The sequence below is a fragment of the Condylura cristata genome, unplaced genomic scaffold (assembly GCF_000260355.1).
Source record: "Condylura cristata isolate star-nosed mole 26May11 unplaced genomic scaffold, ConCri1.0 scaffold00041, whole genome shotgun sequence".
Classification (NCBI taxonomy): domain Eukaryota; kingdom Metazoa; phylum Chordata; class Mammalia; order Eulipotyphla; family Talpidae; genus Condylura; species Condylura cristata.
Window position 1 is genome coordinate 1,563,486 of NW_004567142.1, and position 24,294 is coordinate 1,587,779.

At 57.4% G+C, this 24,294-nt stretch overlaps 4 protein-coding genes across 11 annotated transcripts in view; 3 read left to right on the top strand and 1 right to left on the bottom strand.

The window, feature by feature from the left end:
• Nucleotides 1-10,679, top strand: part of CIC (capicua transcriptional repressor) — a 41,900-nt gene extending 31,221 nt beyond the window's left edge. For 2 of the 7 annotated variants that reach the window (XM_012733635.1, XM_012733631.1), the window contains 18 exons: nt 2,010-2,159; nt 2,248-2,476; nt 2,561-2,690; nt 2,783-2,965; nt 3,044-3,209; nt 3,999-4,201; nt 4,294-4,519; nt 4,848-4,951; nt 5,218-6,439; nt 6,526-6,713; nt 7,053-7,174; nt 7,259-7,425; nt 7,522-8,231; nt 8,474-8,730; nt 8,826-8,980; nt 9,058-9,189; nt 9,471-9,602; nt 9,692-10,679. In XM_012733635.1, coding sequence (XP_012589089.1) covers nt 2,010-2,159; nt 2,248-2,476; nt 2,561-2,690; nt 2,783-2,965; nt 3,044-3,209; nt 3,999-4,201; nt 4,294-4,519; nt 4,848-4,951; nt 5,218-6,439; nt 6,526-6,713; nt 7,053-7,174; nt 7,259-7,425; nt 7,522-8,231; nt 8,474-8,730; nt 8,826-8,980; nt 9,058-9,189; nt 9,471-9,602; nt 9,692-10,059 — 4,844 coding nt within the window. In that variant the 3' untranslated portion in view covers nt 10,060-10,679. Of the gene's footprint in view, nt 1-6; nt 54-2,009; nt 2,160-2,247; nt 2,477-2,560; nt 2,691-2,782; nt 2,966-3,043; nt 3,210-3,998; nt 4,202-4,293; nt 4,520-4,847; nt 4,952-5,217; nt 6,440-6,525; nt 6,714-7,052; nt 7,175-7,258; nt 7,426-7,521; nt 8,232-8,473; nt 8,731-8,825; nt 8,981-9,057; nt 9,190-9,470; nt 9,603-9,691 lie in introns of those variants that run through there. The other 5 variants (XM_012733637.1, XM_012733632.1, XM_012733633.1 and 2 more) reach the window with 5 other exon arrangements.
• Nucleotides 10,680-11,473: 794 nt separating this feature from the next.
• On the bottom strand, nt 11,474-14,400 carry PAFAH1B3 (platelet-activating factor acetylhydrolase 1b, catalytic subunit 3 (29kDa)). Its single transcript, XM_004694161.2, has 5 exons — nt 14,309-14,400; nt 14,027-14,116; nt 13,005-13,121; nt 12,807-12,929; nt 11,474-11,801 (listed from the first exon to the last, which is right to left on the bottom strand). The coding sequence occupies exons 1-5, from the start codon at nt 14,384-14,386 to the stop codon at nt 11,514-11,516; spliced, it is 696 nt and encodes a 231-aa protein (XP_004694218.1). The 5' UTR covers nt 14,387-14,400; the 3' UTR covers nt 11,474-11,513.
• On the top strand, nt 14,367-19,560 carry PRR19 (proline rich 19). The gene is made up of 3 exons (XM_004694162.2): nt 14,367-14,448; nt 18,335-18,959; nt 19,053-19,560. Exons 2-3 carry the CDS (start codon nt 18,341-18,343, stop codon nt 19,523-19,525), a joined length of 1,092 nt encoding a protein of 363 aa, XP_004694219.1. The 5' UTR covers nt 14,367-14,448; nt 18,335-18,340; the 3' UTR covers nt 19,526-19,560.
• Nucleotides 19,561-21,958: 2,398 nt separating this feature from the next.
• Nucleotides 21,959-24,294, top strand: part of TMEM145 (transmembrane protein 145) — an 8,894-nt gene continuing 6,558 nt past the window's right edge. For both annotated transcript variants that reach the window (XM_012733659.1, XM_012733658.1), the window contains exons 1-8: nt 21,959-22,122; nt 22,894-22,968; nt 23,080-23,157; nt 23,239-23,325; nt 23,423-23,524; nt 23,621-23,705; nt 23,831-23,902; nt 24,035-24,103. In XM_012733659.1, coding sequence (XP_012589113.1) covers nt 22,003-22,122; nt 22,894-22,968; nt 23,080-23,157; nt 23,239-23,325; nt 23,423-23,524; nt 23,621-23,705; nt 23,831-23,902; nt 24,035-24,103 — 688 coding nt within the window. In that variant the 5' untranslated portion in view covers nt 21,959-22,002. The remainder of the gene's footprint in view (nt 22,123-22,893; nt 22,969-23,079; nt 23,158-23,238; nt 23,326-23,422; nt 23,525-23,620; nt 23,706-23,830; nt 23,903-24,034; nt 24,104-24,294) is intronic.

The window sequence follows — 24,294 nt, forward strand, 5'->3', positions numbered from 1 at the left end:
CAGGCCCCTGGTGCCCGCGTCCGGCGCGGCCTCCCGTGGCCTCGGCATGTTCGGTCAGTAGCGCCTGGGCCCTGGGGCTGCAGGGGTCAAGGTGTCGGGGTCTTAACGTGCGGAGTAATCGTGATGGGGATATAGTAGGAGAACGACTGAGGCAGAGTGAAGGGGTGACGGGGAAAGTTGCAGAGCTCAGCTGGGCCAAGTGGCTGCTGACGGCAGGTGGGAGCGCCCAGGGAGTGGGGAGTACCTGGGGACAGCGGTGGTGGTAGGTGATGGGGTGGAACAGGTCCGTTGTGCTTAGAGGCGAGGGGTGCAGAGTAACTGGCTTTGGAGCAGCGTGAGCCCTGCTGGTCAAAGGAGTGGACTCCAGAGTAGGAAAGGGTTGTGATTGAGTAGTGGGACTAAAGACCGTGTTTGGGAAGTGAGCGAGGCACTGTTTGCTCAGAACCTTGGAAGATGGGCTGGAGCTGTGCGATGTGCTTCTCTAAGAGAGACTCCACAACCTGGAGTGCAGTGCGCTGGGGAGGAGTTCATGAGGGGCAGGACCAAAGGCTGTTCCCCATTGTCTGCTGGGCCCTTCTTCCCCCACCCAGCACAAGACTAGGAGGCCCTGATGAGAAAGATCTTTGTAAAGAAAGGGATGGATCAAGATCCCTGGGGGCTGATAGGACGTTGGGGGTGTCCAGCAGCATTTTGCACCCCCAGTGTCCCAGGCATAGGGGGATATAGGAGATAGCAGTGTTTGTTTGTTCTTTGAGTCTTTTTCCAGTGCTGTCTACTGCTCTTCGGGTTCCTTGTTGTCTACTTTTTTTCTTTTGTCAGTCCCTGGAAGAATCAGGTCTCATTAGCAGTGCCTCATATCGAGCTCCCCTAGTCATGGCTTTTGAAGTGTGTGGGGGGGGTCATCTCAGGTCAGATTGATGTGTATCGGGGGAAGCCTAGAATGATGGAGACCAGGGCTAGGGCGTTTCCTCCCTTCATGGTCTCCCCCAGGCAGGGGCCTCCTCTGCTGGTTCCACTTCCCCCGGGGAGCAAGAAGCGAGAGGGAAGCCCTCAGTTAGGCTAGGCCTGCCCAGGAGTCCAGCCAGGATTGGGTCCCAGCCCAGGGTTTGCCCCTCTGCCACTCACCTGGGACCCAAGCTGGGACCCCTGGGGTCAGCTCCCTGGTAAGAAAATTGCCTTCCTGTGCATATCCTAGAGGAAACACCTGGCACGTTTGCTTCCCTGTTAGAGATTTGTAACAATTTTCTTGTCTGCTCCATTGTCTGTGACTTTTCTTCTAAGAAGTTTGCCACACCCTCCCCTTTCTCTGAGCAAGGGGGCTGGACACTAGGCTAAAGATATACTGAGGGGTTAGAGGGAGGGAGACTCAGAGGCCTCTTCATGGACAATAGGATCTTTTTGGAGAGAAAGGGGAGAAGCTGGGGCTACCGGTACCCAGCCCAGGTAGGGCATTTCTGGCTCTCTGGGGTCCGTGGTAGGGGAAAAGGACCTGACACCTCATATCCTGTGGGTAATGGAAAAAGGAGGGGAGGGGGCACCAGGCCATTTGTCTCAGGAAAGAGAAGGGGAGTGTGGGGCCTAAAAGAGGGGCTGTGTCAGGTGGCCGCATGGGTGCTGGGGATGTGACATGATGGGGAGGGGCGTCCCCAGCCCTGCTGAGATCTTGGGGCCTTGGGAGTATGGGACGGCAGTTGAACATGGCCTGGTTTGTGACAGGAGCCCGTCATTCCTCTGGCCTGGTCCCTGGTGGCAGGGCTGGTAGAGGCGGAGGAGGGAGTGGGGCTTGAGTACTGTTTCCCGTCTCTGCTTCTGTTTTTCTTTTTATAAATCTAGAAACCTTTCAGAGGAATTTTTCTTGAGTGATTCGTTTAGGTAGACCCAAGACAGGGGACAGGGGATGGGGATATCAGGAAGGGGTGGAGCTGCCTTGTCTAGGGGGGAAAGAACTTGAGTTTGGGGTCAAGGCCAGGTTTCTCCTGCTGTGTGGCTCAGGTGGTTCTTTCCCACAGTGTGGACAAACGTGGAACCTCGCTCTGTGGCCGTGTTTCCCTGGCACTCTTTAGTCCCCTTCCTGGCCCCCAGCCAGCCTGACCCCTCTGTACAGCCAAGTGAGGCACAGCAACCTGCCAGCCATCCAGTGGCCGCCAACCAGAGCAAAGGTGAGGGGTTGAGGAGGGTCTGTGGGGAGGCATGAAGATGGGGTTGGGGTGGCCCTGGAGCCCTCTGATCCGCCTCTCTGCCCCCCAGAACCTGCTGAGTCAGCAGCTGTTGCTCATGAGCAGCCACCAGGTGGGACAGGGAATGCTGACCCTGGGCGAACCCCCGGAGCCACATGCCCTGAGAGCCCAGGGCCCCCTCACACTTTGGGGGTGGTGGAACCCGGGAAGGGTCCCCCTCCCAACACTGAGGAGGAGGCTCCTGGCCCTCCAGGAGAGTCCCGACTGGACAGTGAGACAGAGAGTGACCATGATGATGCGTGAGTGCCCTAAGACTTGGGACTGGGAGGTGGGTGGCTAGAGACCTGCCCTTGGCCCTCACTGTCCGTGCTGTTCTGCCACAGCTTCCTCTCCATCATGTCTCCTGAGATCCAGTTGCCTCTGCCGCCTGGGAAACGCCGGACCCAGTCCCTCAGTGCCCTGCCCAAGGAACGAGACTCCTCTTCAGAGAAGGATGGACGCAGCCCCAACAAGGTGCCCCATCCCCACTGTCCCCCACTCACCCTTTGGCCACCCAAGACTGTTTCCTCCATCCTAACTGCTCCCATTGGGCCTCTTTACTGCAGAGGGAGAAGGACCATATCCGGAGGCCCATGAATGCCTTCATGATCTTCAGCAAGCGGCACCGGGCCCTGGTCCACCAGCGGCACCCCAATCAGGACAACCGGACCGTCAGCAAGATCCTGGGCGAGTGGTGGTATGCCCTGGGGCCCAAGGAGAAGCAGAAGTACCACGACCTTGCCTTCCAGGTAATGCTTCCGCCTCTTGACCCTCTCCCGGCTCCCCTAGTAGGATGGTTGAGAAGACACCCTGTCCTCTCCTGCCAGGTGAAAGAAGCTCACTTTAAGGCCCACCCAGACTGGAAGTGGTGCAATAAGGACCGGAAGAAGTCCAGCTCCGAGGCCAAGCCTGCAAGCCTGGGTCTAGCTGGAGGCCACAAGGAGCCGCGGGAGAGGAGCATGTCAGAGACAGGCACTGCCGCTGCCCCTGGAGGTCAGTGAGCCCCAGCTCTCCCGCCCTGCTCCTGCCCCTGCCCCTGCCCCTAGACCCACCAGCTAGACCCTCTTGCTTGCTCACCCCTTGTTTCAGGAGCTCCTCTGTCCTGTCATTTTTATTTGAGGACTTTTACCCCTATCTCCTATGAAGGAGTTCAGACAAATTTCCAAAGAGCCACTTCATTGTCAGCTGTTGATTTTACTGACTAGGTACAAGTAGGGTGTAACCTCTGTTACTAAAAGTACACCCCATTTCCATGTGAAAAAACTGAGGTACAGAGAGGTGGAGTCAGCGAAGTCATAGACAGCTAGTAAGTGGCAGAGCCAGATGTTAAACCCCAGCTTGGCTGGCTCTCACAAACACAGCTGGAAGACCCTTTTTGTCTGCTTGTACTGGCCGGGGGTATCTGGTGTGCCTGGCACTGTTGTGAGGTGTTTTTCTGGAGTAAACGTCTGGGTCTGGACCCACAAATCTGAGGGTGGGGTTGTCACTTCTCTGAGAGCAGGGCAGCGAGGCTCCTTGGCCAGTGGTCACCAGCCATCGTGACAGAGAAGGCCTGCCTCCGGGCTTTCTGACTTGAGAGGGCTGCCTCCTTGAGGGGACTGCTTGCACCTGGAGGGCGGGACAGTAGGAAGGAGCTGCTGTGTTGGTGGGTGGTGCCTCTCTCCCACCAGGTGGCCCCAGATTTCCAGCTGCTTGTGCTCATACCTGGATTCACGGTGGATGGTTTGACCAGTCTGGCTGTCGAGGGGCTGCCTGACTCCAGCACTCCCCTTCCCTCTACAGTGTCCTCGGAGCTCCTGTCCGTCGCAGCCCAGACACTCTTAAGCTCGGACACTAAGACTCTGGGGAGCGGCTCCTGTGGGGCAGAACGTTTGCACACCGTTGGGGGACCTGGCTCGGCCCGGCCTCGCGCCTTCTCCCACAGTGGGGTACACGGCCTGGATGGTGGGGAAGTAGATAGCCAGGCACTACAGGAACTGACTCAGGTCTGGGGTGCAGGCTACTGGGCTTCGGGGGGACAGGGAGGGCTGCCCAAGGTGACAGCCCCGACTGAAGGCTCCCTGCATCTGCCTTGCAGATGGTGTCTGGGCCTGCCTCCTACTCTGGTCCAAAACCTTCCACCCCATATGGGGCACCAGGCCCCTTTGCAGCCCCTGGTGAGGGAGGTGCCCTGGCAGCCAGTGGGCGGCCCTCAATGCTGCCCACCCGAGCTTCCCGTTCCCAGCGTGCGGCCAGCGAGGACATGACCAGTGACGAGGAGCGTATGGTCATCTGTGAGGAAGAAGGGGATGACGATGTCATTGGTGAGCAGTTGCAGGTCCCAGGGTCCTGCAGGCTGAGACTTGGAGGGTGGGCAGAGAGTTGATGCAGGCCTTGTTGAGTAAATGTAGCTCTGCCCTTGGGAAGCCCCCGGTCAGCCAGGAAACCAGGAGCATACAGGCTTGGCCCTTAGGCTCAGCATTAGGTGCGCTTATCTGTGGGCGGTGGGCACATCCAGGCTGTAGAGCATCCTTCCAGGGCCGTGCTCACTGCCGGCCTGGGGCAGAGCTCAGGCCAGAGCTGAGGCTCCAGATTTTCCCACGTGGGTATCCTGCAACTAACCCCTTTCTGAGGCTCCCTCTGTTCCCTCAGCTGATGATGGTTTCAGCACTACTGACATTGATCTCAAGTGCAAGGAGCGGGTGACAGACAGTGAGAGTGGAGACAGCTCTGGGGAGGACCCAGAGGGCAACAAGGTGAGGATTTGGGATCTGGCACCCACTAGTGGTGTTCCTGGGAGGGGGTCATCTGCTGTGTGTGTGGACGGAGCGGGAGGTTAATAACTCGTGGTTAGGGCAAGCTACTTGCCTCATGGGGGTTGGGTCACAGTTGGGATGAGTAGAGGCCTTCAGCTGGCAGGGATGCAGGCTTCAGAGGTCTGATTGCCAGGCAGGATGGGGCTGGGCAGGATGTGGGTATCTAGGCTCTCCTTATGTGGTTGTGTGTCTATTCTTCCACCCAGGGCTTCGGCCGAAAGGTGTTTTCACCTGTGATTCGTTCCTCCTTTACCCACTGCCGCCCATCTCTGGACCCGGAGCCTCCGGGACCCCCGGATCCACCTGCAGCCTTCGGCAAAGGCTACGGTCCCACCCCGTCCTCGTCCTCACCTGCCTCCTCAACCTCAGCAGCCACGTCCTTCTCACTGGGCTCGGGAACCTTCAAGGCCCAGGAGTCAGGTCCGGGCAGCACAGCAGGCCCTCTTCGACCCCCACCTGCTGGGACTGGGGGCCCAGTGACACCTTCCAAGGTCACTCGATTCCTCCCAACGGATCCTGCCACTTTCCGGCGCAAGAGACCTGAAAGCATGGGGGGCCTGGAGCCACCAGGCCCCTCGGTCATTGCAGCTCCTCCTGGCGGGGGAGGTGTCCTGCAGACACTGGTCCTGCCCCCCAACAAGGAGGATCGCGAGGGCAGTGGAGCCCGCATGCCCTCAGCCCCAGCCCCATCGCTGGCCTATGGGGCCCCTGCAGCCCCCCTGTCCCGCCCTGCCGCCACCATGGTCACCAATGTGGTGAGGCCTGTCAGCAGCACTCCCGTGCCCATTGCTTCTAAGCCCTTCCCCACCCCTGGCCGGGCAGAGGCCTCTCCAAATGACACAGCAGGTGCCAGGACTGAGCCAGTCACTGGGTCCCGGGCACCAGGCGGCTCTCCGCTGGGTGTCAGCTTAGTGTATTCGGACAAGAAGTCAGCAGCAGTGTCCTCACCAGCCTCACATCTGGTAGCTGGACCCCTACTGGGCACTGTGGGAAAGGCACCTGCCACCGTTACCAATCTGCTGGTGGGCACCCCAGGCTATGGGGCCCCAGCGCCCCCTGCTGTCCAGTTCATTGCCCAGGGAGCCCCTGGCAGTGGGCCTACTGCAGGCTCAGGAGCAGCTGCTGGAAGCGGCCCCAATGGGCCAGTGCCCTTGGGCATCCTGCAGCCAGGTGCTCTGGGCAAGGCTGGGGGAATCACCCAGGTGCAGTACATCCTGCCCACCCTGCCCCAGCAGCTTCAAGTGGCACCTGCCCCAGCACCCGCCCCTGGGACCAAGGCAGCAGCTCCCGGTGGCCCTGTACCCACCACTAGCATCCGTTTCACCCTCCCGCCGGGCACCTCCACCAACGGCAAAGTCCTGGCCGCCACCGCACCCACTCCTGGCATCCCCATCCTGCAGTCAGTACCCTCTGCCCCACCCCCCAAAGGTGAGCCCAGAGCCCAGCAGCGCAAGGAGAGGGGTTGTCGGCCTGTTGGTCTCCCTGCTAACCCTCGTTTACCTTTTAACTTGCAGCCCAGTCGGTGTCTCCTGTGCAGGCGCCACCCGCAGGTGGCTCAGCTCAGCTGCTGCCCGGGAAGGTACTGGTGCCCCTGGCTGCTCCTAGCATGTCAGTGCGGGGTGGCGGGGCCAGCCAGCCGCTGCCCCTGGTGAGCCCGCCCTTCTCTGTTCCTGTGCAGAATGGCGCCCAGCCGCCCAGCAAGGTGAGGGCATCCTTGGCCTCAGCCCCTGTTCCCTTGATCTTCCTGGGGGGCGGTCTTGGGCCCCACCATTTCTGTGTCGCTCCTTTGTTTCGTCTGTCTGTCAGGAACTGTCTCACTGTTTTCCTCAACAGTTCTTTCTCCATTTTGTTCCAAATTTCTGCACATCTTTCTTGCTGGTTCTTTGTTCTTGTCTCGCTACATTTTCTTCTGTTTCCCTTATTGCTGTTCCCAATCACGTGTTTCCTGTCTTTGCTTAGACCCACCTTCCTAGGTCTTGGTGCCCCCCCCCCCACTCTGGGTCCCCAGCTTACCCCAGCCTGTGGGTGCCCTTACCCACAGATCATCCAGCTGACTCCTGTGCCAGTGAGCACTCCTGGCGGCTTGGTGCCACCCCTCAGCCCAGCCACGCTCTCTGGACCCACCTCACAGCCTCAGAAGGTCCTGTTACCTTCGTCCACCAGGTAACGGCAGTTGCACCTTCAGTCCAGGACCAGACTGAGGTGGGGCTAGCTCACCTCACTCCTGTTTTCTCTTCCTTGTGGCAGAATCACCTATGTGCAGTCAGCAGGCGGGCACGCGCTGCCCCTGGGCACCAGCCCTGCGTCCAGCCAGGCTGGGACAGTCACCTCCTATGGGCCCACAAGTTCCGTAGCCCTTGGCTTCACCTCTCTGGGACCCAGTGGCCCTGCCTTTGTGCAGCCTTTGCTTTCAGGTGAGAGGTGGCCTGGCAGGTAGAACTGGGCCGCCTGGGTGGGCTGTGTCTGAGACCCTAACTGGGGCTCTCACCTCTCCTGTTCCCTCTCTGTAGGCCAAGCCCCATTGTTGGCTCCAGGCCAGGTGGGCGTGTCACCTGTGCCCAGCCCCCAGCTGCCTCCCACCTGCACAGCCCCTGGAGGTCCAGTCATCACAGCCTTTTACCCTGGCAGCCCCGCACCCAGCTCCTCAGCACCCTTGGCCCAGCCTTCCCAGGCCCCCCCAGGTCTGGTCTACACTGTGGCCACCAGCACCACCCCACCTGCTGCTACCATCCTGCCCAAGGGCCCACCGGTCCCTGCCACTGCCACCCCAGCCCCTACAAGCCCTTTCCCTAGTGCCACAGGTGGGTACTGGGCCACCCCAGGGCTGGGTGAATTGGGGAACCCTGGAGATGGGTCCCAGTCAGGACTGGCTCAGCAAGTACCCTTTTCACCACCAGCAGGCTCCATGACCTACAGCTTAGTGGCCCCCAAGGCCCAGCGGCCCACCCCCAAGGCCCCCCAGAAAGTGAAGGCCGCCATCGCCAGCATTCCCGTGGGCTCCTTTGAGGCAGGTGCCCCTGGGCGGCCTGGCCCCACACCCCGGCAGCCCTTGGAACCTGGTCCAGCCCGTGAGCCCCCTGTCCCTGAGTCTGAGCTAGAGGGACCGCCTACAACACCAGGCCCTCCACCGCCCCCAGAGACATGGGCTCCCACACCCCGGAGTTCCTCACCACCTGTACCCGCAGAGGAGCGGCTCAGCAGCAAGGGCCCTGAGACCGTGGTGAGTGCCCGGTGGGCCTGGGGCTCCTGTCCTTGCTTAACTCTGCCCCATGGTTGGTTGCCTGCCTGTCTGTTCCGCTTCTCTTCTGTCCACACTTGCCTGAACTCCGTCCTGTGGGGTCAGCCGCCATCTCGAAGGTTTTGCATCATGCATGGTCTCAGCGAACATGTCTTTATTTCTGGGCTTTGCCCCATTTAATCTGAACCCCGTGCCCTTCCTCTCCCTGCCTATCCCCACCCCAGGCCAGCAAATTCCCCAGCTCATCTTCAGACTGGCGTGTCCCTGGACTAGGCCTGGAGAGCCGGGGGGAGCCCCCCACCCCTCCCAGCCCGGCCCCAGCTCCAGCCCCAGCCTCTGGTAACAGCAGCGGCAACAGCGAGGGCAGCAGTGGGAGGGCCACCGGGGACACCCCTGAGCGAAAGGAGGCAGCTAGTACCACAGGCAAGAAGGTGAAGGTGCGGCCCCCGCCCCTGAAGAAGACTTTTGACTCTGTGGACAAGTGAGCATGGGCTGGGGGCCTTGGGTGGAGTGTGTGGGCTTGGTGGGGGAGAGGGGGCAGCAGGAGCAGGGGAGGTGAACCTTCTGGCTCTCCAGCAGGGTCCTGTCAGAGGTGGACTTCGAAGAGCGCTTTGCTGAGTTGCCCGAGTTTCGACCTGAGGAGGTGCTGCCCTCGCCCACCCTGCAGTCTCTGGCCACCTCACCCCGTGCCATCCTGGGCTCCTATCGCAAGAAGAGGAAGAATTCCACTGGTAGGCAAGCCGGTCACCTGGGGTAGATGAAGCCAGGTTGGGGGCTGCTGCTAATGACCCTGCTTCTGTTTGATCAGACCTGGACTCGGCCCCCGAGGACCCCACCTCGCCTAAACGCAAGATCAGGAGACGTTCCAGCTGCAGCTCAGAGCCCAACACCCCCAAGAGTGCCAAGTGTGAAGGGGACATCTTCACCTTTGACCGGACAGGTGCTGGTGCTGAGGCGGGTGGAGCGTTGGGGGTGACTGGGGCTGGTAAAAGGGGTGGGGTCTAGGGAGCAGGGTTAGAGAGGGGAGAGGTAGAGTGGGCATCTGGGAGGACAGCACTGGTCAAGGGTGGCTTCTGAAGTATTAGTCGACCCCTGGGTTGCCATGTGATCTTGGGCAGGTTTTCCCTCCAAACACCACTGTGAAGATTGCATTGAGGACGGGGGTGGAGACTCAAGACTGGCAGGGGCCCCTGTAGCCACGCCTCTGCTTCCCCTCCCCAGGTACAGAGGCCGAGGACGTGCTCGGGGAGCTGGAATACGAGAAGGTGCCCTACTCATCCCTGCGGCGCACCCTGGATCAGCGCCGGGCCCTGGTCATGCAGCTCTTCCAGGACCATGGCTTCTTCCCATCAGGTGGGCCTGTCTTAGTCTGGGAGGGCTTGGGTGGGCTTGTCTGCGCCTCTCACCCTGCCCGTGCCAACTCCCACCCTCCTCCTTTCCAGCCCAGGCCACGGCAGCCTTCCAGGCCCGCTACGCAGACATCTTCCCCTCCAAGGTGTGTCTACAGCTGAAGATTCGAGAGGTACGCCAGAAGATCATGCAGGCTGCCACTCCCACGGAGCAGACCCCAGGAGCCGAGGCCCCCCTCCCTGGACCGCCCTCCACTGGCACCCCTGCTGCTCCTGTCCCCACTCCTAGCCCTGCAGGAGGCCCTGACCCGACCTCGCCTGGCTCGGACTCTGGCACGGCCCCGGCTGCCCCGCCACTGCCTCCACCTTCAGAGCCGGGACCTGGGCAGCCTGGCTGGGAAGGGGCCCCCCAGGGGTCCCCCCCACCCCCTGGCCCTTCCACAGCTGCCACTGGCAGGTGAGGGGCCTCTGAGAAGATCCCAGGACCCATAGTACCCCCCTCAGGACATGGACAGTACGTAGGTGGCAGGAAGGGGGGGCAGGATGGTTAACCTCCTCCCCATAAAGCCATTTCGTCCTTTCCAGTTTGGGGCGGAATGAGGCCTGCTCCTCTTGTCTACCCCCTCCCCCACAGCTTCCTCCCAGTAATGGGGGGCAGCTGAGGGGAAGCAGGGGCACAGTCTCCCTGCACAGAGCCCCTGTATGTAACCTGGAGTGTGTTACCTTCAGACCTTTTCACTTGTACTTTATGCAAAATGGCTCGTGCGAGGGCTGCAAGCCGAGGGCAGTGCGGGCCGTGGCCACAGGGAGACGCCTGTGGAACAGGGGGAGTTCATGTACCCCTTTTTTCCCCAGAGGGGCTGGACTCAGGTTAGTTTGGGGGTGGGGGCTCCTGCACTTTGCCACAGGCTTGGGGAGGGTTGTCTCCCCACCCCCTCTGCCCTCCCAACTTGGGTTGTACTTTCTAAGAAGGTGATTTCCCCATCCTGTCCCCTCCCCAGAACAAAACATGTTGATCATGTGCAATATTTCTTACTGTGCCGAGAAGCCGCAATGACCGAGATTAAAGCTGTTTAACACACCTGTGTGGTGCCCTCTCTGGAGGGGGGAGGGGTGTTGGCTTGTGCCAGTCCTGCCTCCTGATGGCCATGGAGCCATACTTCATACCCTAGGACCCTCCAACAGCAGAGGGACCCCATGGGCCACACTGACGGGACCAGGCCGCCTCTCTAGCCCAGGAGCTCCTGAGTCTTGCCTCTGCCCGTTTCTCAGCCATCCAGCAGGCACGGGCCTGGGGTAGGCTTGACGCGGTGGCAGAAAGGCAGCTCCCCTGATGCTCCAGCTGGACCTGAAACTTCAAAGCCCAGAGTTGGCACAAGATGGGCAGCTGAAGTCCTGTGCTGTCCTCTGTGTGACCCTTCTGCCCCCAGGGTCTGACCCGGCAGGACAGCCAGGCTGAGGGCGCCTCCTGAGTTGAACCCCTCTTTCACAGTCTCTGGGGAGACAGTCCAGCCTGGAGTCCAGAGAGGATGATCGCTGGAGGCGGGTCAAGAAGCCTCCACAGGAAGTGAGTCCAAAGTTCAGGGAAAGAGCACGGTTCAGGTGGGCTTGAGTGCTGTTGGAAGACTGTTCCCACGATTCTCTCCTGAGCTTGGGGCCGCAGGGCAGTGTTGCCAAGCTGGCTTCCCCTCTGTGACTGGCAGTACCTATCTATAGTACTACTCTGTGAGAGATCCCCGAGTCTGCAAGAACTATGGTGCTTTTTGGACCAGAATGCTGACCGTGGGCAGAAATGGATTCACCCGAAAGAGCTGTAGGGATGAGGGTTGAGGTTGAGGTACCCAGCCAGGCTTTACCATAAAGCAGAAGACAGGACACTAGAGAGGGAGAATTTAATGCAGAGGAAGGCAGAGGCTTAGGGTGTGAGCTCTGGCAGGACTACGCCCTGGCCTTGGTCTTGGGCCAGGAGACGCAAAAGCAGGGAGTGCAGGGCCCGGCACACAGGTGTGTAGCCCAGCCGGCTGAGGTGCAGGTAGTCGTACATGTCGTGGTGGCTTATGGTGCCGTCTGAGTGCACAAAGCCAGGATCAGCATCCAGGAAGTGGGCCCGCGGGTGGCCTGCCAGCGCTGCTCTCACCAGCTCGTTCACCCGTCGGTTTTTCTCACGGAGTGGATTGGGGTGCTGGCCTCGAGGAAGCAGGCCCTACAGGGGGCAACAAGAGTTTGTGAGGTGTCCAACCAGCATCCGGGCCTTCTGTTTTCTGTGCCATATTGTTCTCTACCCTTTGCCACAAAGCTCTCAGCTGTAGAACGTGCTAGGGATAGGAAGTGGGGGGCTGAAGTGTCGTTTATGAAATCAAGTTTGCTAACCCCTTTCAGCTAGAAGCTTCTGGGTGCCAAGTGTCACTCAAAGATGCTGACATGATGACAAGGGATCATCAGTTCACCTTGTCGACAAGGAAATTTCCCAGCTAGAAGCCCGGGAGCTGCTTTTCCCAGATTCTTCAGCAGTCCCTTGGGGTAAAGGAGCTAACTGGTCCCCAAATATGTTAACCCTAGTAACCCCAATGTCAACATGAAATTTTGCCTCAAAGTCTCTGTCCTATTCCAAGCTGCTGTGACACCACAGGGGCTGAGTCCAAGACCATTTTTCTTGTCTTCTTCAAAAAAGATTTATTTAGTAGGGCCCTCTCTTGTGGTGCAGCAGGTGAAGGCGCATCACTATGAAGCCAGCCGCAGCACTTCACCAGGAGTTCCATCCCCGGCCAGGGAGCTGACGCACATGGCGCGGCAGACCTCTCCTGTCTTCCTGCTGTTCCCTTCGTCACTCTGCCTGTTCTGCTCCCCACTCTGTCTCTGGTGAGTCCTCTTACTGCCCTGCAACCTCTGGCCTGTACCCCAGTTCTGTATGCACAAATACATCATTTTTTAAAAAATAAATATTTAGTAGAAGAAATGGGGTGTAGGCCGGGGGCGGTGGGGGCGGTGTAAGAGGATTCACCAGAGACAGAGCGGGGAGCAGAACAGGCAGATCTACTGAAACACACTGCTGAGGGGAGCAGCGGGTGACAAGGAGAGGTCTGCTGTGCCACGTGGGTCAGCTCCCTGGCCAGGAATTGAACTCGGACCATGCAGTGATAGCACTGAGACCCAACTCCTACCCTACCAGGCAGACCCCAAAACCATTTTCCTGTTCCCACAATCTCACCAGCACCACGACCCGAGCCTGGGGTTGCCGCTGGTTCACCAGGTGCACGATGGCCTTGATGCCGCCAGTTACCTGCTCTGCCGTGTGCCCATGGTTGTTGGTGCCCACCCAGACCACCACGATCTAGAAAGAGAGGTGTAACACAGTGATGAGGGGCAGTTAAGGGTACTTTTGTTCCTCCCCTTCAAGCCCACTCACCTTGGGCCTGATATGCTCTAGTTCCCCATTCTCCAGTCTCCACAGCACATGCTGCGTGCTGTCACCTCCGATGCCAAAGTTAAGTGCGTGCAGAGGAGAAAAGAGCTCCCGCCAGATCTGTGGACAAGGTGTGGGCACAGGGGCATCATCAGCATGTTTCTGTTTGAGTGTTAACCAAATGTCATTATGGACCTTGAGCAAGCCCCAATACAATCGAGCCTCACTTTATGCACAACTATTACAGTCTCGTTTTTCACAAAATCCCATAGAAGCAAGGCTCGTTTTATGGAAACCCATTCTGCAGGAGTCAGGCATAGCGCCAACGGCATTACATTTCTGAACCTCTACTTTGAGGAAAGCCATTATGGTTTAACCTCTCTTAGTGCAAAGAGTATAATTGAGCGTTCCTTGTGGAGAGCTGTTACAATTGACCTTCACTTTGCGGAAACCTCTACAGTTCAGGGGAACTCCATTAGCTCTAGGCAGTACTTCAGCAAACAATAACGAGCCTAAGCTTCGTTTTCTTCTAAAAAAAAAAGAGATTTATTTATTTATGCATATAGAACTGGGGTACAAGCCAGAGATGGGGGGGATTAGAGGATTCACCAGACACAGAGTGGGGAGCAGAACAGGCAGGTCAACTGAAACACACTGCTGAGGGGAGCAGCGGAGAGACAGGTCTGCTGCGCCAAGTGGGTCAGCTCCCTGGCCAGTGATAGAACACTGCCGCAGCCGCTGCGGACAGCTTCACAGTGCTGCGTTTTAACCCCCTGTGCCACCAGAGAGGGACCTAATCCTCATTTTCAGGCTCACTATACACCAACCCAATCTGACAAAGCCCAGGGTGCGCACACATTTCCTCCATGGAATGCTGGGCCTCACACAGGGATTCTGGTGCCCAGGGAGCTTTCTCAGGACATCTGGGGTACCGAGTGCCCCGCCTGACCTGAGCTCTAGAGCAGGTGTGTTGGGCGGGCGCCGCACAGGCCAGGGTGGGGCAGGAGGTGGGAGACCGGCCTCACCTCGCACTGGTGCATTAACTGGACCAAGGAATCCCCGATGAAGACGACTTCGGGTTCCTTATCTTTGCTGTCGGCCACGAACCGATGATGCTGTGGGATGTGGACGTACAGTGGGGGAGTCAACGGCACGCGCGCCCGGGGCCCGCCCCGCCCAGCTTTCTTAGGCAGCACCACCCCAACAGCCCTCAGTTTCCCAATCAGCGAGGGCGGCGCGAACGAGCAGCGATCCAAAGCCCCCACCCCCACCCCGGCCTCCCGAGTGTCGCGGGCGGGGTCGCTCACCAGGGACATCCAGCGCCCGTCGCCCTGCACGTCCTGCACCGGCGTGGGCCTGCTGGCCGGATTCTCCTCTCCGCTCATCTTGGCGTCGCAGCTCCTGCTAGGAAGAGCGAGCAAAGTCGCGGGGAGCGTTCCCGGAGGAGGTGGGTCTGCCACGCCCACCCCCACCCCAGGCAACAATGGACGGTCCCGACGCCCGCTCTCCAGTGGAGGATACTGGCCGATCGCGGCGCCGCCTCCTCTCCTGGGGCGGAAACCCTCACTCAGGAGGGGAGGTGGAAGTGGGAAGCCTCGCTTCCCCCTCGGCGGCCGCGCTGTGGGCTCGTCCGGCCCTTCACACCCGGGCCACTCACTCGGACGGCTGCGGCGGCCGGCGCACCCGAGCGCGGCGGGGCCGGGGCGAGACCAAGCAGCACCGCGGGCGGGGGAGGGGAAAAACCACCCACCGGCGTCACGGGGCGGGGCGAACTACCTGTACGGCCGAGTGGGCGGGGAAAAGCTTGCGCTCTTCCTCTGGGGAAGAAACCATTTGCTGCAGGGCGAGAGAAGTGCAGAAGGGCCCACTTACTGCTGTGGGGGTGCGGAGGTGTGTCCCATTCACGTAGTGGGGGGCGGGGGAGAGTGTGGACGAGTCCATTGTTGGATCCCTTGAGGGGTAGCTTCTACACACCTGAGTCCAGGGGGACGCTCCAATTTCCTACTGTGTAGGGGAGAGAGAAGGAACAGGGCAAAATATGAAAATTAGAGGCTCCGTGGGAAGGCAGCGCCAGGACTTTAATGAACTGGTGGACCTCGCCCGCTCAAAAAATGTCAGATTTTTGGGGCCCTCGCTGGTGGCGCTACGGGTTGAAGAGCTGCACTAAGAAGCCAGCCGCAGCCGCTTCACTACTAGCTCAATACCCCGCCAGGGAGTGACCCACAGGGGGCAGCAGACCTCTCCTATCTGTTCGCTGCACCCCTCAGCAGTGTACTTCGTCCATCTGCCGGTTCTGCTCCCCACTCTTGTGTCTGGTGAATCCTCTCATGGCCCCTGCACCTCTGGCCAGCACCCCAGTTCTGTATGCATAAATAAATAAATCTTTTTTTTTTTTAATGCCAGATTTTGTGCCATAAAATCTAAACGATTTAGCTTTGTATTTACGAATATCATAGGCCTTGCTAGGGTGGTAGAAGAAGGTGCAGAAAGAGAAAGGAAATCCGAGAAGTTGCAAGGCCCAGGTCCAGCCTGGCAGCCTCCCACCAGCTCATCTTGCAGATCTCTTCAGCCTTTGCTCCCCTCCCTAAGCCACCGGTGACCAACAATTTCATTTGGGTGTGTCTGGGCTTTGAAACCCATATCAGTAGTCAAGGCCAAATAAGGTCGGCTCCATTTCTACCCTGACCCGAATTTATCTCAGACCTCATCCTCCCAGAATCTCATTGTTCTTGAGGACCAGGTATGGACCCCATCATTTAAACATCCTGGTCATAATCCCATAGTTTCAATCCCAGATGGGTTCTTCCTGTCCATTCCTTCTACACAGCTTGATATTGAGGTACAGGTATCCCTGGCTTTTTGAAAGTCTGTGTTGTGTAACTTTGCATGTACTATAGACCAACCTTAGTACCTGTTTTCACTAATAAAACAGTCATCTGTGCTTTTCTACAGAGGAAAAAGTGAAAATAGCACTCTGCTTGTTTTGCAGTGATCCTTTATAGAGGCCATGTACACCCCAAACAGCAAGGGTGGCACTGCCAAGCTCCTTCCCAGAGAACTATTTTATACAGGCTGTGTATTTATCATATTGCTTTTGTTTTTACTGCATGTTAGTGTTATTTTAAGTTTTGTGTGTTATTTCTTATGATTTAGTAGACTAAACGCTACACTAAGCTTACCACATAAATGAATGGTAATAGCTTCTCGCTTTTAAAAAATGATTTATTTTTTTAATTTATGCATACAGACCTGGGGTACAGGCCAGAAGTGCAGGGGCAGTGAAAGAATTCACCAGAGACAGAGCCAGAAGCAGAACAAACAAACAGACAAACAGAACAGACAAAGTATACTGTTGAGGGAAGCAGTGGGCAAGACAGGAGAGGTCTGTCATGCCATGTGGGTCACCTTGGTTGGGGATGGAACCTGAGGTGAAGCAGTAGCTTCACAGTGTTGTGCTTTAACCCCTTGTGGCACAAGGGAGAGCCCAGCTTCTTTCTTTCTTTCTTTCTTTCTTCTTGTTCTTCTTTTTTGGCTTTGACTTATGAAACGTTTCATAGGAATGTTCAACTTTCAGAGCAGAGAAAACCTGTATAGAGATGAGTTTATTTATTGTGTTTATTTCTACCTCAGTTCACTTGCTTAGTACAACCCATTTACCAGGTTCTTTGTAGCTCACAAGTACTTGCTGAATGAATATTAAATGAATGGATCCGATTTTGGCCTTTCCCCCAGTCGTGGTGGGGAAAGAATACAGGCACAGAGTTGAGAGAAGGATCAAGACGTAGTTAAAGGTGGTACAAGGGACGTGTGTGCGCGCGCGCATGTGTGTGTAAGGATTGAGGGTGAAGCATTGTCTAGAAGAGTATCTGAACCGTCAAGATTGACTGAGCAATATTACACAGCTAATATGGTTGATTAGAGCATGATCTGCCATAGCTTGATCTTAATGTCTGCGGGGATAAGTGTAGATAGGTAAGTTGGCGAGGTAGACAGGCCATTCCTGAAGCAAAGCGTAGCGAGAAACCAATCCTGTTTGCTGTACAGCAACCCCATGAAGAAACTACTGTTATCAAGCCCATTTACAGAATAGGTAACTGACACTTCCCTGGCTCAAATGTTCCTTTTTGGGCATTTGAACCTAGTTAGTCTGGTTCCAGGGTCTCTCTTTGTGTGACCACATCATTCTGATTCTCGAGGGATGAAGAATTTGCCCCCACCGGCTGCACAGTACTTCCTCTCTCGCGCGCCTCGAGGTGCTTCATCTCTGGAACTAGACTGGAAACCCACCCAGAGACCTCCCAGCCAATCATCACTCGGGAGGGGGGCGGTCCTAGTAATTCTCACATCTAATTGGTGGGTGGAGGTACCTAAGGACAAATGGGGAGGTTTCCAAACAGCGTGAGCGGGGAGGGGCGGGGCCATAACCGGCACTCTGGGCCCCGGTGCGCAGTCTGGCCTCGTGCCTCGTGGGTGCAGAGGCCAGAGGGCGTGCATGGGCACGCGCATGCGTGTGGAGCGCTTGACGCGCGTGACGCCCTGCGTGTTGCCCAGAAGAGCACCTGGCACGTCGTGGACTAGGGTCGCCGTGGAAAAGAAGCCATTGAGTCCCTGAGCCACGCAGGCCAGGGGGCAGAGTTCATTAGGTCAGGAGAAGGTGCGGCCCCCTTCCCGACCCAACCCCTACCAACTGTACCCGAATTCCCTACCTCGCCCTCCCCACGCTGCCTCTGCTACCCTTAGGCCTCTCCCCCACGACCAGGCCTCAGACCCTGATGGCTCCACCGACCTCTGGAGGGTTTCTCGGCTGCTCTCCTGCCTTTCTTTGTCAACCTCCTTGCTTTACCTTCTGCGTCCTCCTTTACTCCTCTGACCAGATCTGGTTGTGGGTTTCCAGAACACTCTGGTCTCGTGATCCTTTGTCCCTAATATTTTAGCCTTTTTCTCAAGTCCTTGTAATTCATTCTCTACTTCCTGACCAAGCTCCCCAGTTCACTGTGCTCCCCTTGATTCCACCTACCCCTGTGATTCCTTCCCTGCAGTCTCTTTGCTCATGTGTGTCCTCTCACCTTACCTCTAAATAGTACTCCCACCTCCCTCCCAGCCATGTTTTCTTCTCATTCCTTACTTTTTTTGGGGGGGGGAGGGGTGTCAAGATCACCAGCTGCCCAAACAGCAAAAAATGATGCTTCTGAGATCTATTGATGTCGATTCTGCACTCAGAGCAATTGAGCTGCCCTGCGTGTGCCACTCACGACAGAAGCCCTTTTTTCATTCCTTACTTTTAATCCCTGGCTTACCTGCATCCTGATGACTAACCTGTCTTTGTCTTACAGGACACCATGGACCCCCGGGGACCAGGTCCTCAGCCTTTCCAGCGGCCTGAGAAATCTGGTCGCGTTCGCCGTCGGAAGACCAGGCGAGAGCGTAATGAGGCCCTGGTGGGCAATCGCTGGCCACTGGCCCATCAGGATCCTCCAGGGGCCAATAGGAATCCACCTGTGACTCTTCTGGATCCAGTGGCCCCTAGTGCCCCCAAGCTTGTTGTCATAACCCAGGGTCGGTTGAGCCGGGAGCACAGGGGTCTCTTCAGCCATGAGGTGAAATCCCTGGATGTGGCACGACTGCTTAGCAGTGGGTCCCTGGAGCCCAGCACCCTTGTTCTCCCCACTAAGCCCTCCCCAAGTCCAGGCAGGGCCCAAGAACCAGGTCCACAGTCAAGGGGCAAGGAGAACCAGGTGCCTGGAGGCTCTGGCCCAGGCCCACCCAGTCCCCCAGAGTTCCCTGACTTGGGGCAGCTTCTGGGGGAGCTGCAGTGCCAGCTGACTCTGCCACAAGCCTTTCCCAGGAGGAACCTAGTGCAAGAGGCCAGGGATGCCATCATGGGCACCTTGCAGGCCTGCCATGGCTGTGTACCTGACCTTACCCAGGTGCTCCAGGGCTGCCAGTCACCTTTGCCAGGTGAGCCAGCCTCCTACTCTTGTGTTCCCCTTCTCTTTGTCTTCTTAGGCTTAGCTGTTTCTCCCTATCCCCTGCTTCTTTCCTTTGTGGCAGGGACCAAGCCTGGGGGACCTGAGAGGCGAAGGATGACACCCTCTTGGATCAACAGTCCTGAGCAGGCACCAGGGGCGGGGAGGCAGAGAAGGCTACAGGGGACAAAAGAGGTCACCTTCACCATGCCTCACACTTCCAGCACTCCCACTGCGCACAGGGTGAGCCAGGCACCACCAAAAGCTTCCTGGCCACCTTCCTTGCCTTCTCTGCCTTCACCATCTGGGGCAGCCTGGGGCCCCCCAACAGCTTTTGACCTGCTGAAAAGCATCTGGCTGGTAGCCACACCACCCCCACCCCGGCCCTGGGTGGTTGGCTTACCACAGCCCCTGCCGCAGCCACCCTCACCCCTGTTGCCCCGAACCTCAGCCCTGGATTGGAGCCCCAGCCCTCCTGCCCCACTGCCCAGCCTCTCCTGGGTGGTGGCTCAGAGCAGCCCTGAGGCTTGGTCCTTTCCACCCATGAGACTGTACTAAGGGACTGAGACTGGGCTGAGGGTGGGAATCCTGAACACCTACTCACCTCAATAAAGTATCTTCTTTCAATATCCTCTGGACAGTCAGTGAGTGGCTTGCCTTGGAGAACTTTTTCTTCATTCAAAATGGAGAGGAAGGTACTGTCACCTGTCACCTCCCTAAGACCCAAGGGGCCATCAGATTGGGGAATCTGTAACTCCCGTCCAATGTTGGCGCTGGGAGAGAGAGGTGCAGTGTCTGGGGGAGGCTGAGGACGAGTGATGACTCTGCCCTTCACAAAGGAGCTGTAACAAACACTGGTATTTTTTTTTTTAAAGACTTACTTATTTCTGAATACAAAAACTGGGGTATAGGCCAGAGGTGTGTGGGGTGAGAAGATTCATCAGAGACAGTGGGAGCAGAACAGGCAGATTGAATAAAATCCACTGCTTGGAGGAACAGTGATAGAGACAGAAGAGGTCTGCTGTCTATTTTAGCTTCACAATACTGCACTTTAACCCCTTGTGCCACCGTGGAGACACCTGCTTGTATTTTTTAAATGGTAGAAGTGGAGTAAAGGAAAATAACATGTTACAGGTGCTAGAAATTCTGGTCTGTGGAACAGCATGTGCAAGATCTAGAAGCAGACCAGGGACCCATATGCCTGGGCCATGCTAAGACGGAGAGTGAGTCACCTCTGGGCCTTGCCCTTGGGTGAGCACAAGGACTGTGTAGGAGCAGGACAAGAATGACAAGTGGGGCCTGAATCTGGTACACAGATTCTTTGACCTACAATGTAGTTTAAATGTTTGAATCAGTTGCTTACTGTTCCAAATCAGATAGTGTACATTAGAAAAAAGAAACACTCTTCTGGCTTCACTTTAAAAAATAAAAGGATCTGGCAACCTGCTCTCCCTCTTGGCAACAACTAGCTCAAGTCAAGTAGCTGCCCCCTTTTCCTAGACCCACTAACAACGCCCTCACCCTAAGATGTTTCAACCAGTATGTCTTCAGCTTGTCCCCTTGGCTTAGTAAGTTTTTTTTCTCAAGTGGTATTTTTTTTTTTACTTATTCGTACAGAACTGGGGTACAGGCCAGAGATGCGGAGGGTGAGAGGATTCACCAGAGACAGAGTGGGGAGCAGAACAGGCAGATGGACGAAGTACACTGCTGAGGGGAGCAGCGGGCGGGTCAGGAGAGGTCTGCCACGTCATGTGGACACCTCTGGGGCAGGCGGCATTGAACTCATGCGGAAGTGGCTTAAGCTTCTTTGTGCTTTAACCTGCTGTGCCACCAGGGAGGGCCCACAAGTGGTATTTTTGAAGAGCAATAAAATTTCAGCAGGGGAATGGGAGGGAGGAAGTTAGAAATGTTTGTTAAGATCTAAGAAGAATTGGGCCCTCCCTGGTGGCGCAGCGGGTTAAAGCACAGCACTAAGAAGCTAAAGCCGCTTCTGCATGAGTTCAATCCCTGCCTGCCCCGGAGGTGACCACATGGCGTGGCAGACCTCTCCTGACCCGCCCGCTGCTCCTCTCAGCAGTATGCTTTGTCCATCTGCCTGTTCTGTACCCCACTCTGTCTCTGGTGAATCCTCTCACCCTCTGCATCTCTGGCCTGTACCCCAGTTCTGTATGAATAAATAAATAAATCTTAAAAAAAATCTAAGAAGAATCAAGTGGGGGGCCTTGGACTCTACTGCATACAGCCTTTCCAGGGCTCCCCATTGCCTAACTGGGAAACTAAAATAGATACCCTTGTGGAGGGAAGGGACTGGAAGATCATGAGGCTGTGACATTTTAGGGGGGAGGAAGTGACAGGGCTGGAATTTGGACCCAGGTGATTTACTTCAAAGCCTACGCGTGGGCTTCTCACAACACCACCTCTCTGTGCACACCCTGGTCAGCAGTGACAGAAGAGTGCCATGCAGCAGAACGTGGTGGGTGATTGTGTCTGAAGGCTCTGGCACCTCTGTATTGTGTGACCCAGAACAGGTGGTTTACCAGCTCCCTGCCTCTGGGTCTCTGTGGGCACCTCACAGAGTGTATGGGGTCCGAGCTGGGTGGACACAGTTGACGATGACTGTCATGGGAAGGGGATGAGCCATCAAAAAGCAGTTTAGGACTAGATGGGGGTGTGGAGGGACTGCAGGACCAAGCAGGAAGGGGGGCTGGGGGTTCTGTGTCTGGAGATGGCAGAGGAGGCATGGCTGGGGGTTGGACGAGTTCAGTTTAGGACACTGGAGGTGTCAGCGAGACTCCCAGAGGGGAGGCCTGGGCTTCGGACAGGGCGGAGAGGATAGGAAAGGGGCGTCCTCCCCCACAGACTTCGGAAGGGGCCAGGGCGGACCGTCCGGGAGGAGAGGGCGGGGAGCTTGGCGCCCAGCGGCCCCTTTAATCGGGGGCGCGCGCCTGCTGGCCCGCGCGCTCTCGCCGCCGTCGCCGGGCTGGAGCGGGAGCGGGAGCCGGAGCGGAGCCGGGGCCCGGGCCCGTGCGGGCGCAATGGATCCCCCGCGCGCTCCCGCTCTGCGCCGCCTGCTGCCTCCGCTGCTGCTCTTGCTGCTGCCACTGCCCCCCCGCGCCCGGGCTAAGTACGTGCGTGGCAACCTCAGCTCCAAGGAGGTGAGCGCACTGGGTCCTCCCGAGTCGCCCGTAGGGCCCCCGCGGGACTGGAGGGAGGATGGGGGGTGCAGCCCCGCCCCTTGCAGCCCCTCCCGGGTGAACACTGGGATCCCCGAGGGGCTGGGGGCGATGGGGTTCTGCCTCTGGGTTGTGTTTGAGGGGGGTGGTGGGGTTCAGGCGAGACTCGGGGGTTGCGGGAGGGACATTGAGGTCAGAACTGGGCGGAGGCGGGGCAGGTTGGGAGTTTGGGGTGGGGGTGGGGGACGCCAAGGTGGTGCTGAAGGGACAGCACTTTTCACTCTGCAGAGAGCTTTGAGTTCACACTCCGGCTCAGAACCCAGAGAGGGCCCTCTGGAATGTGGATATCTCCCAGCAAGGGTGGTCTCTGGAACCAGCGTGTGTGTGTGTGTGTGTGTGTGTGTGTGTGTGTGTGTGTGTGTGTGTGTGTAAAACTGTGGGATGCCTCTGACTGGGGCCTGGGACAGAAGGTGTGGTGGGGACCTAGCCCTCCAGGATCCTTCTCAAGGTGCCTGGGAAATGGGAGAAGTGTTTAATGACAGGGGAAGGAAACTTAGGGGGGGCAGTCCGAGAAAGGGTTCCTATACCCAAGATGAAGGGATCAGTGAAGATTTTTGGTGGTGATTTGGTTCCTTTACACTTCTTGGGAAACCAGGTATCTGGGAGGTAGGAAAGAAAAATTGAGGGGGGGTGTGTGTGCCTGTGGAATCAAGGAGAATTCATAAAGTTCTCAGAACAGTGCCCCTTTTCCAGGACTGGGTTTTCCTGACAAGATTTTGCTTCCTCTCGGATTATGGCCGACTGGACTTCCGTTTCCGATACCCAGAGGTGAGCGTTCCCCAATTTGAGGCCAAGACTGTGTGCCCGTTTGGTGTCCCCAGGAAAAGGCTACTCCTGTTCCCCATGCTCCCCCAAATCTCGGAATCTCTGGCTCTGCAGGCCAAATGCTGTCAGAACATCCTCCTCTACTTTGATGACCCATCCCAGTGGCCAGCTGTATACAAGGCAGGGGACAAGGTGAGGGCTGTGAGAGAGTGTATGGGAGAGCAGAGAAAGTCAAAGCTGGCTAGGGAATGACCACGTCCCTGTCCTCCCCAGGACTGCCTGGCCAAGGAGTCAGTGATCAGGCCGGAAAACAACCAAGTCATCAACCTCACCACCCAGTATGCCTGGTCAGGCTGCCAGGTATGGGCCTAGCCTGGAGGACTGGGCAACTCTGGAAAGTTAAGGCCTAGGTGTAGTGCAGGTAGGTTTCAGACTTCCTCCCCCCCCCCCCAACCAGGTGGTGTCAGAGGAGGGAATCCGCTACTTAAGCTGCTCCAGTGGCAGAAGCTTCCGCTCAGTGCGTGAAAGATGGTGGTACATTGCCCTCAGCAAGTGTGGCGTAAGTGCTGGGCCTGCCACCTGGGCCTTCTCCCTTTGCCTTTCTGTGACCCCCTACATGCCCAGGGTTCCCCTGAGGTCTCTGTTCTCCCCGCAGGGAGATGGGCTGCAACTGGAGTATGAGATGGTGCTCACCAACGGCAAGTCCTTCTGGACACGGCACTTCTCAGCTGACGAATTTGGTGAGCCTCTGGGGGACCCCGAACGGGGGTTGATGGCAGGGATCTTTGTGGGAGCCCAGAACTGGGTGACTGCTGAGAGACACTCGTCCTGAATTAAACATTTCCTTCGTCCACCAAATTGACAGGGATCCTGGAGACAGATGTGACTTTCCTCCTCATCTTCATCCTTATCTTCTTTCTCTCCTGTTACTTTGGATGTGAGTCCAGCACACGGTGTGGTCCCGGGGGTGGAGGGCTGGAGTCCCTAGGTGATATGGGGGGCCGGGGTGGGGGAGGTGAGCTGCTCTCCCTTCCTGTCTGTGAGCCACCTATGTCTTCCTCCTTTCTAGATTTGCTGAAAGGTCGTCAGTTGCTGCACACGACTTATAAAATGTTCATGGCTGCGGCAGGAGTGGAGGGTGAGATTTAGAGTATCCTAACTTTTGAGTTATGTTAGAGGAGGGTCCTGGGACCCAGATACCTGGGCCTGAGGGAATGGCTGAGCATCTGGATTCCTGGCTCCTTGGAGAGGAGGGCCTTAGAAAATTAGGGACTGGGGGCCCGGACTCCTGGGTGTGAGGGAGGAGGGACTGGGGGCCCGGACTCCTGG

What these genes read in the sequence shown, in the direction of transcription:
- PAFAH1B3 (XM_004694161.2), bottom strand. Translation starts at nt 14,386, where the DNA reads ATGAGCGGAGAGGAGAATCCGGCCAGCAGGCCCACGCCGGTGCAGGAC. An exon ending in AGTTAATGCACCAGTGCGAG is followed by an intron (nt 13,122 to 14,026) that starts GTGAGGCCGGTC and finishes CCTTGTCCACAG; the next exon opens with ATCTGGCGGGAGCTCTTTTC. An exon ending in TAGAGCATATCAGGCCCAAG is followed by an intron (nt 12,930 to 13,004) that starts GTGAGTGGGCTT and finishes CTCTCTTTCTAG; the next exon opens with ATCGTGGTGGTCTGGGTGGG.
- PRR19 (XM_004694162.2), top strand. Translation starts at nt 18,341, where the DNA reads ATGGACCCCCGGGGACCAGGTCCTCAGCCTTTCCAGCGGCCTGAGAAA. An exon ending in CTGCCAGTCACCTTTGCCAG is followed by an intron (nt 18,960 to 19,052) that starts GTGAGCCAGCCT and finishes CCTTTGTGGCAG; the next exon opens with GGACCAAGCCTGGGGGACCT.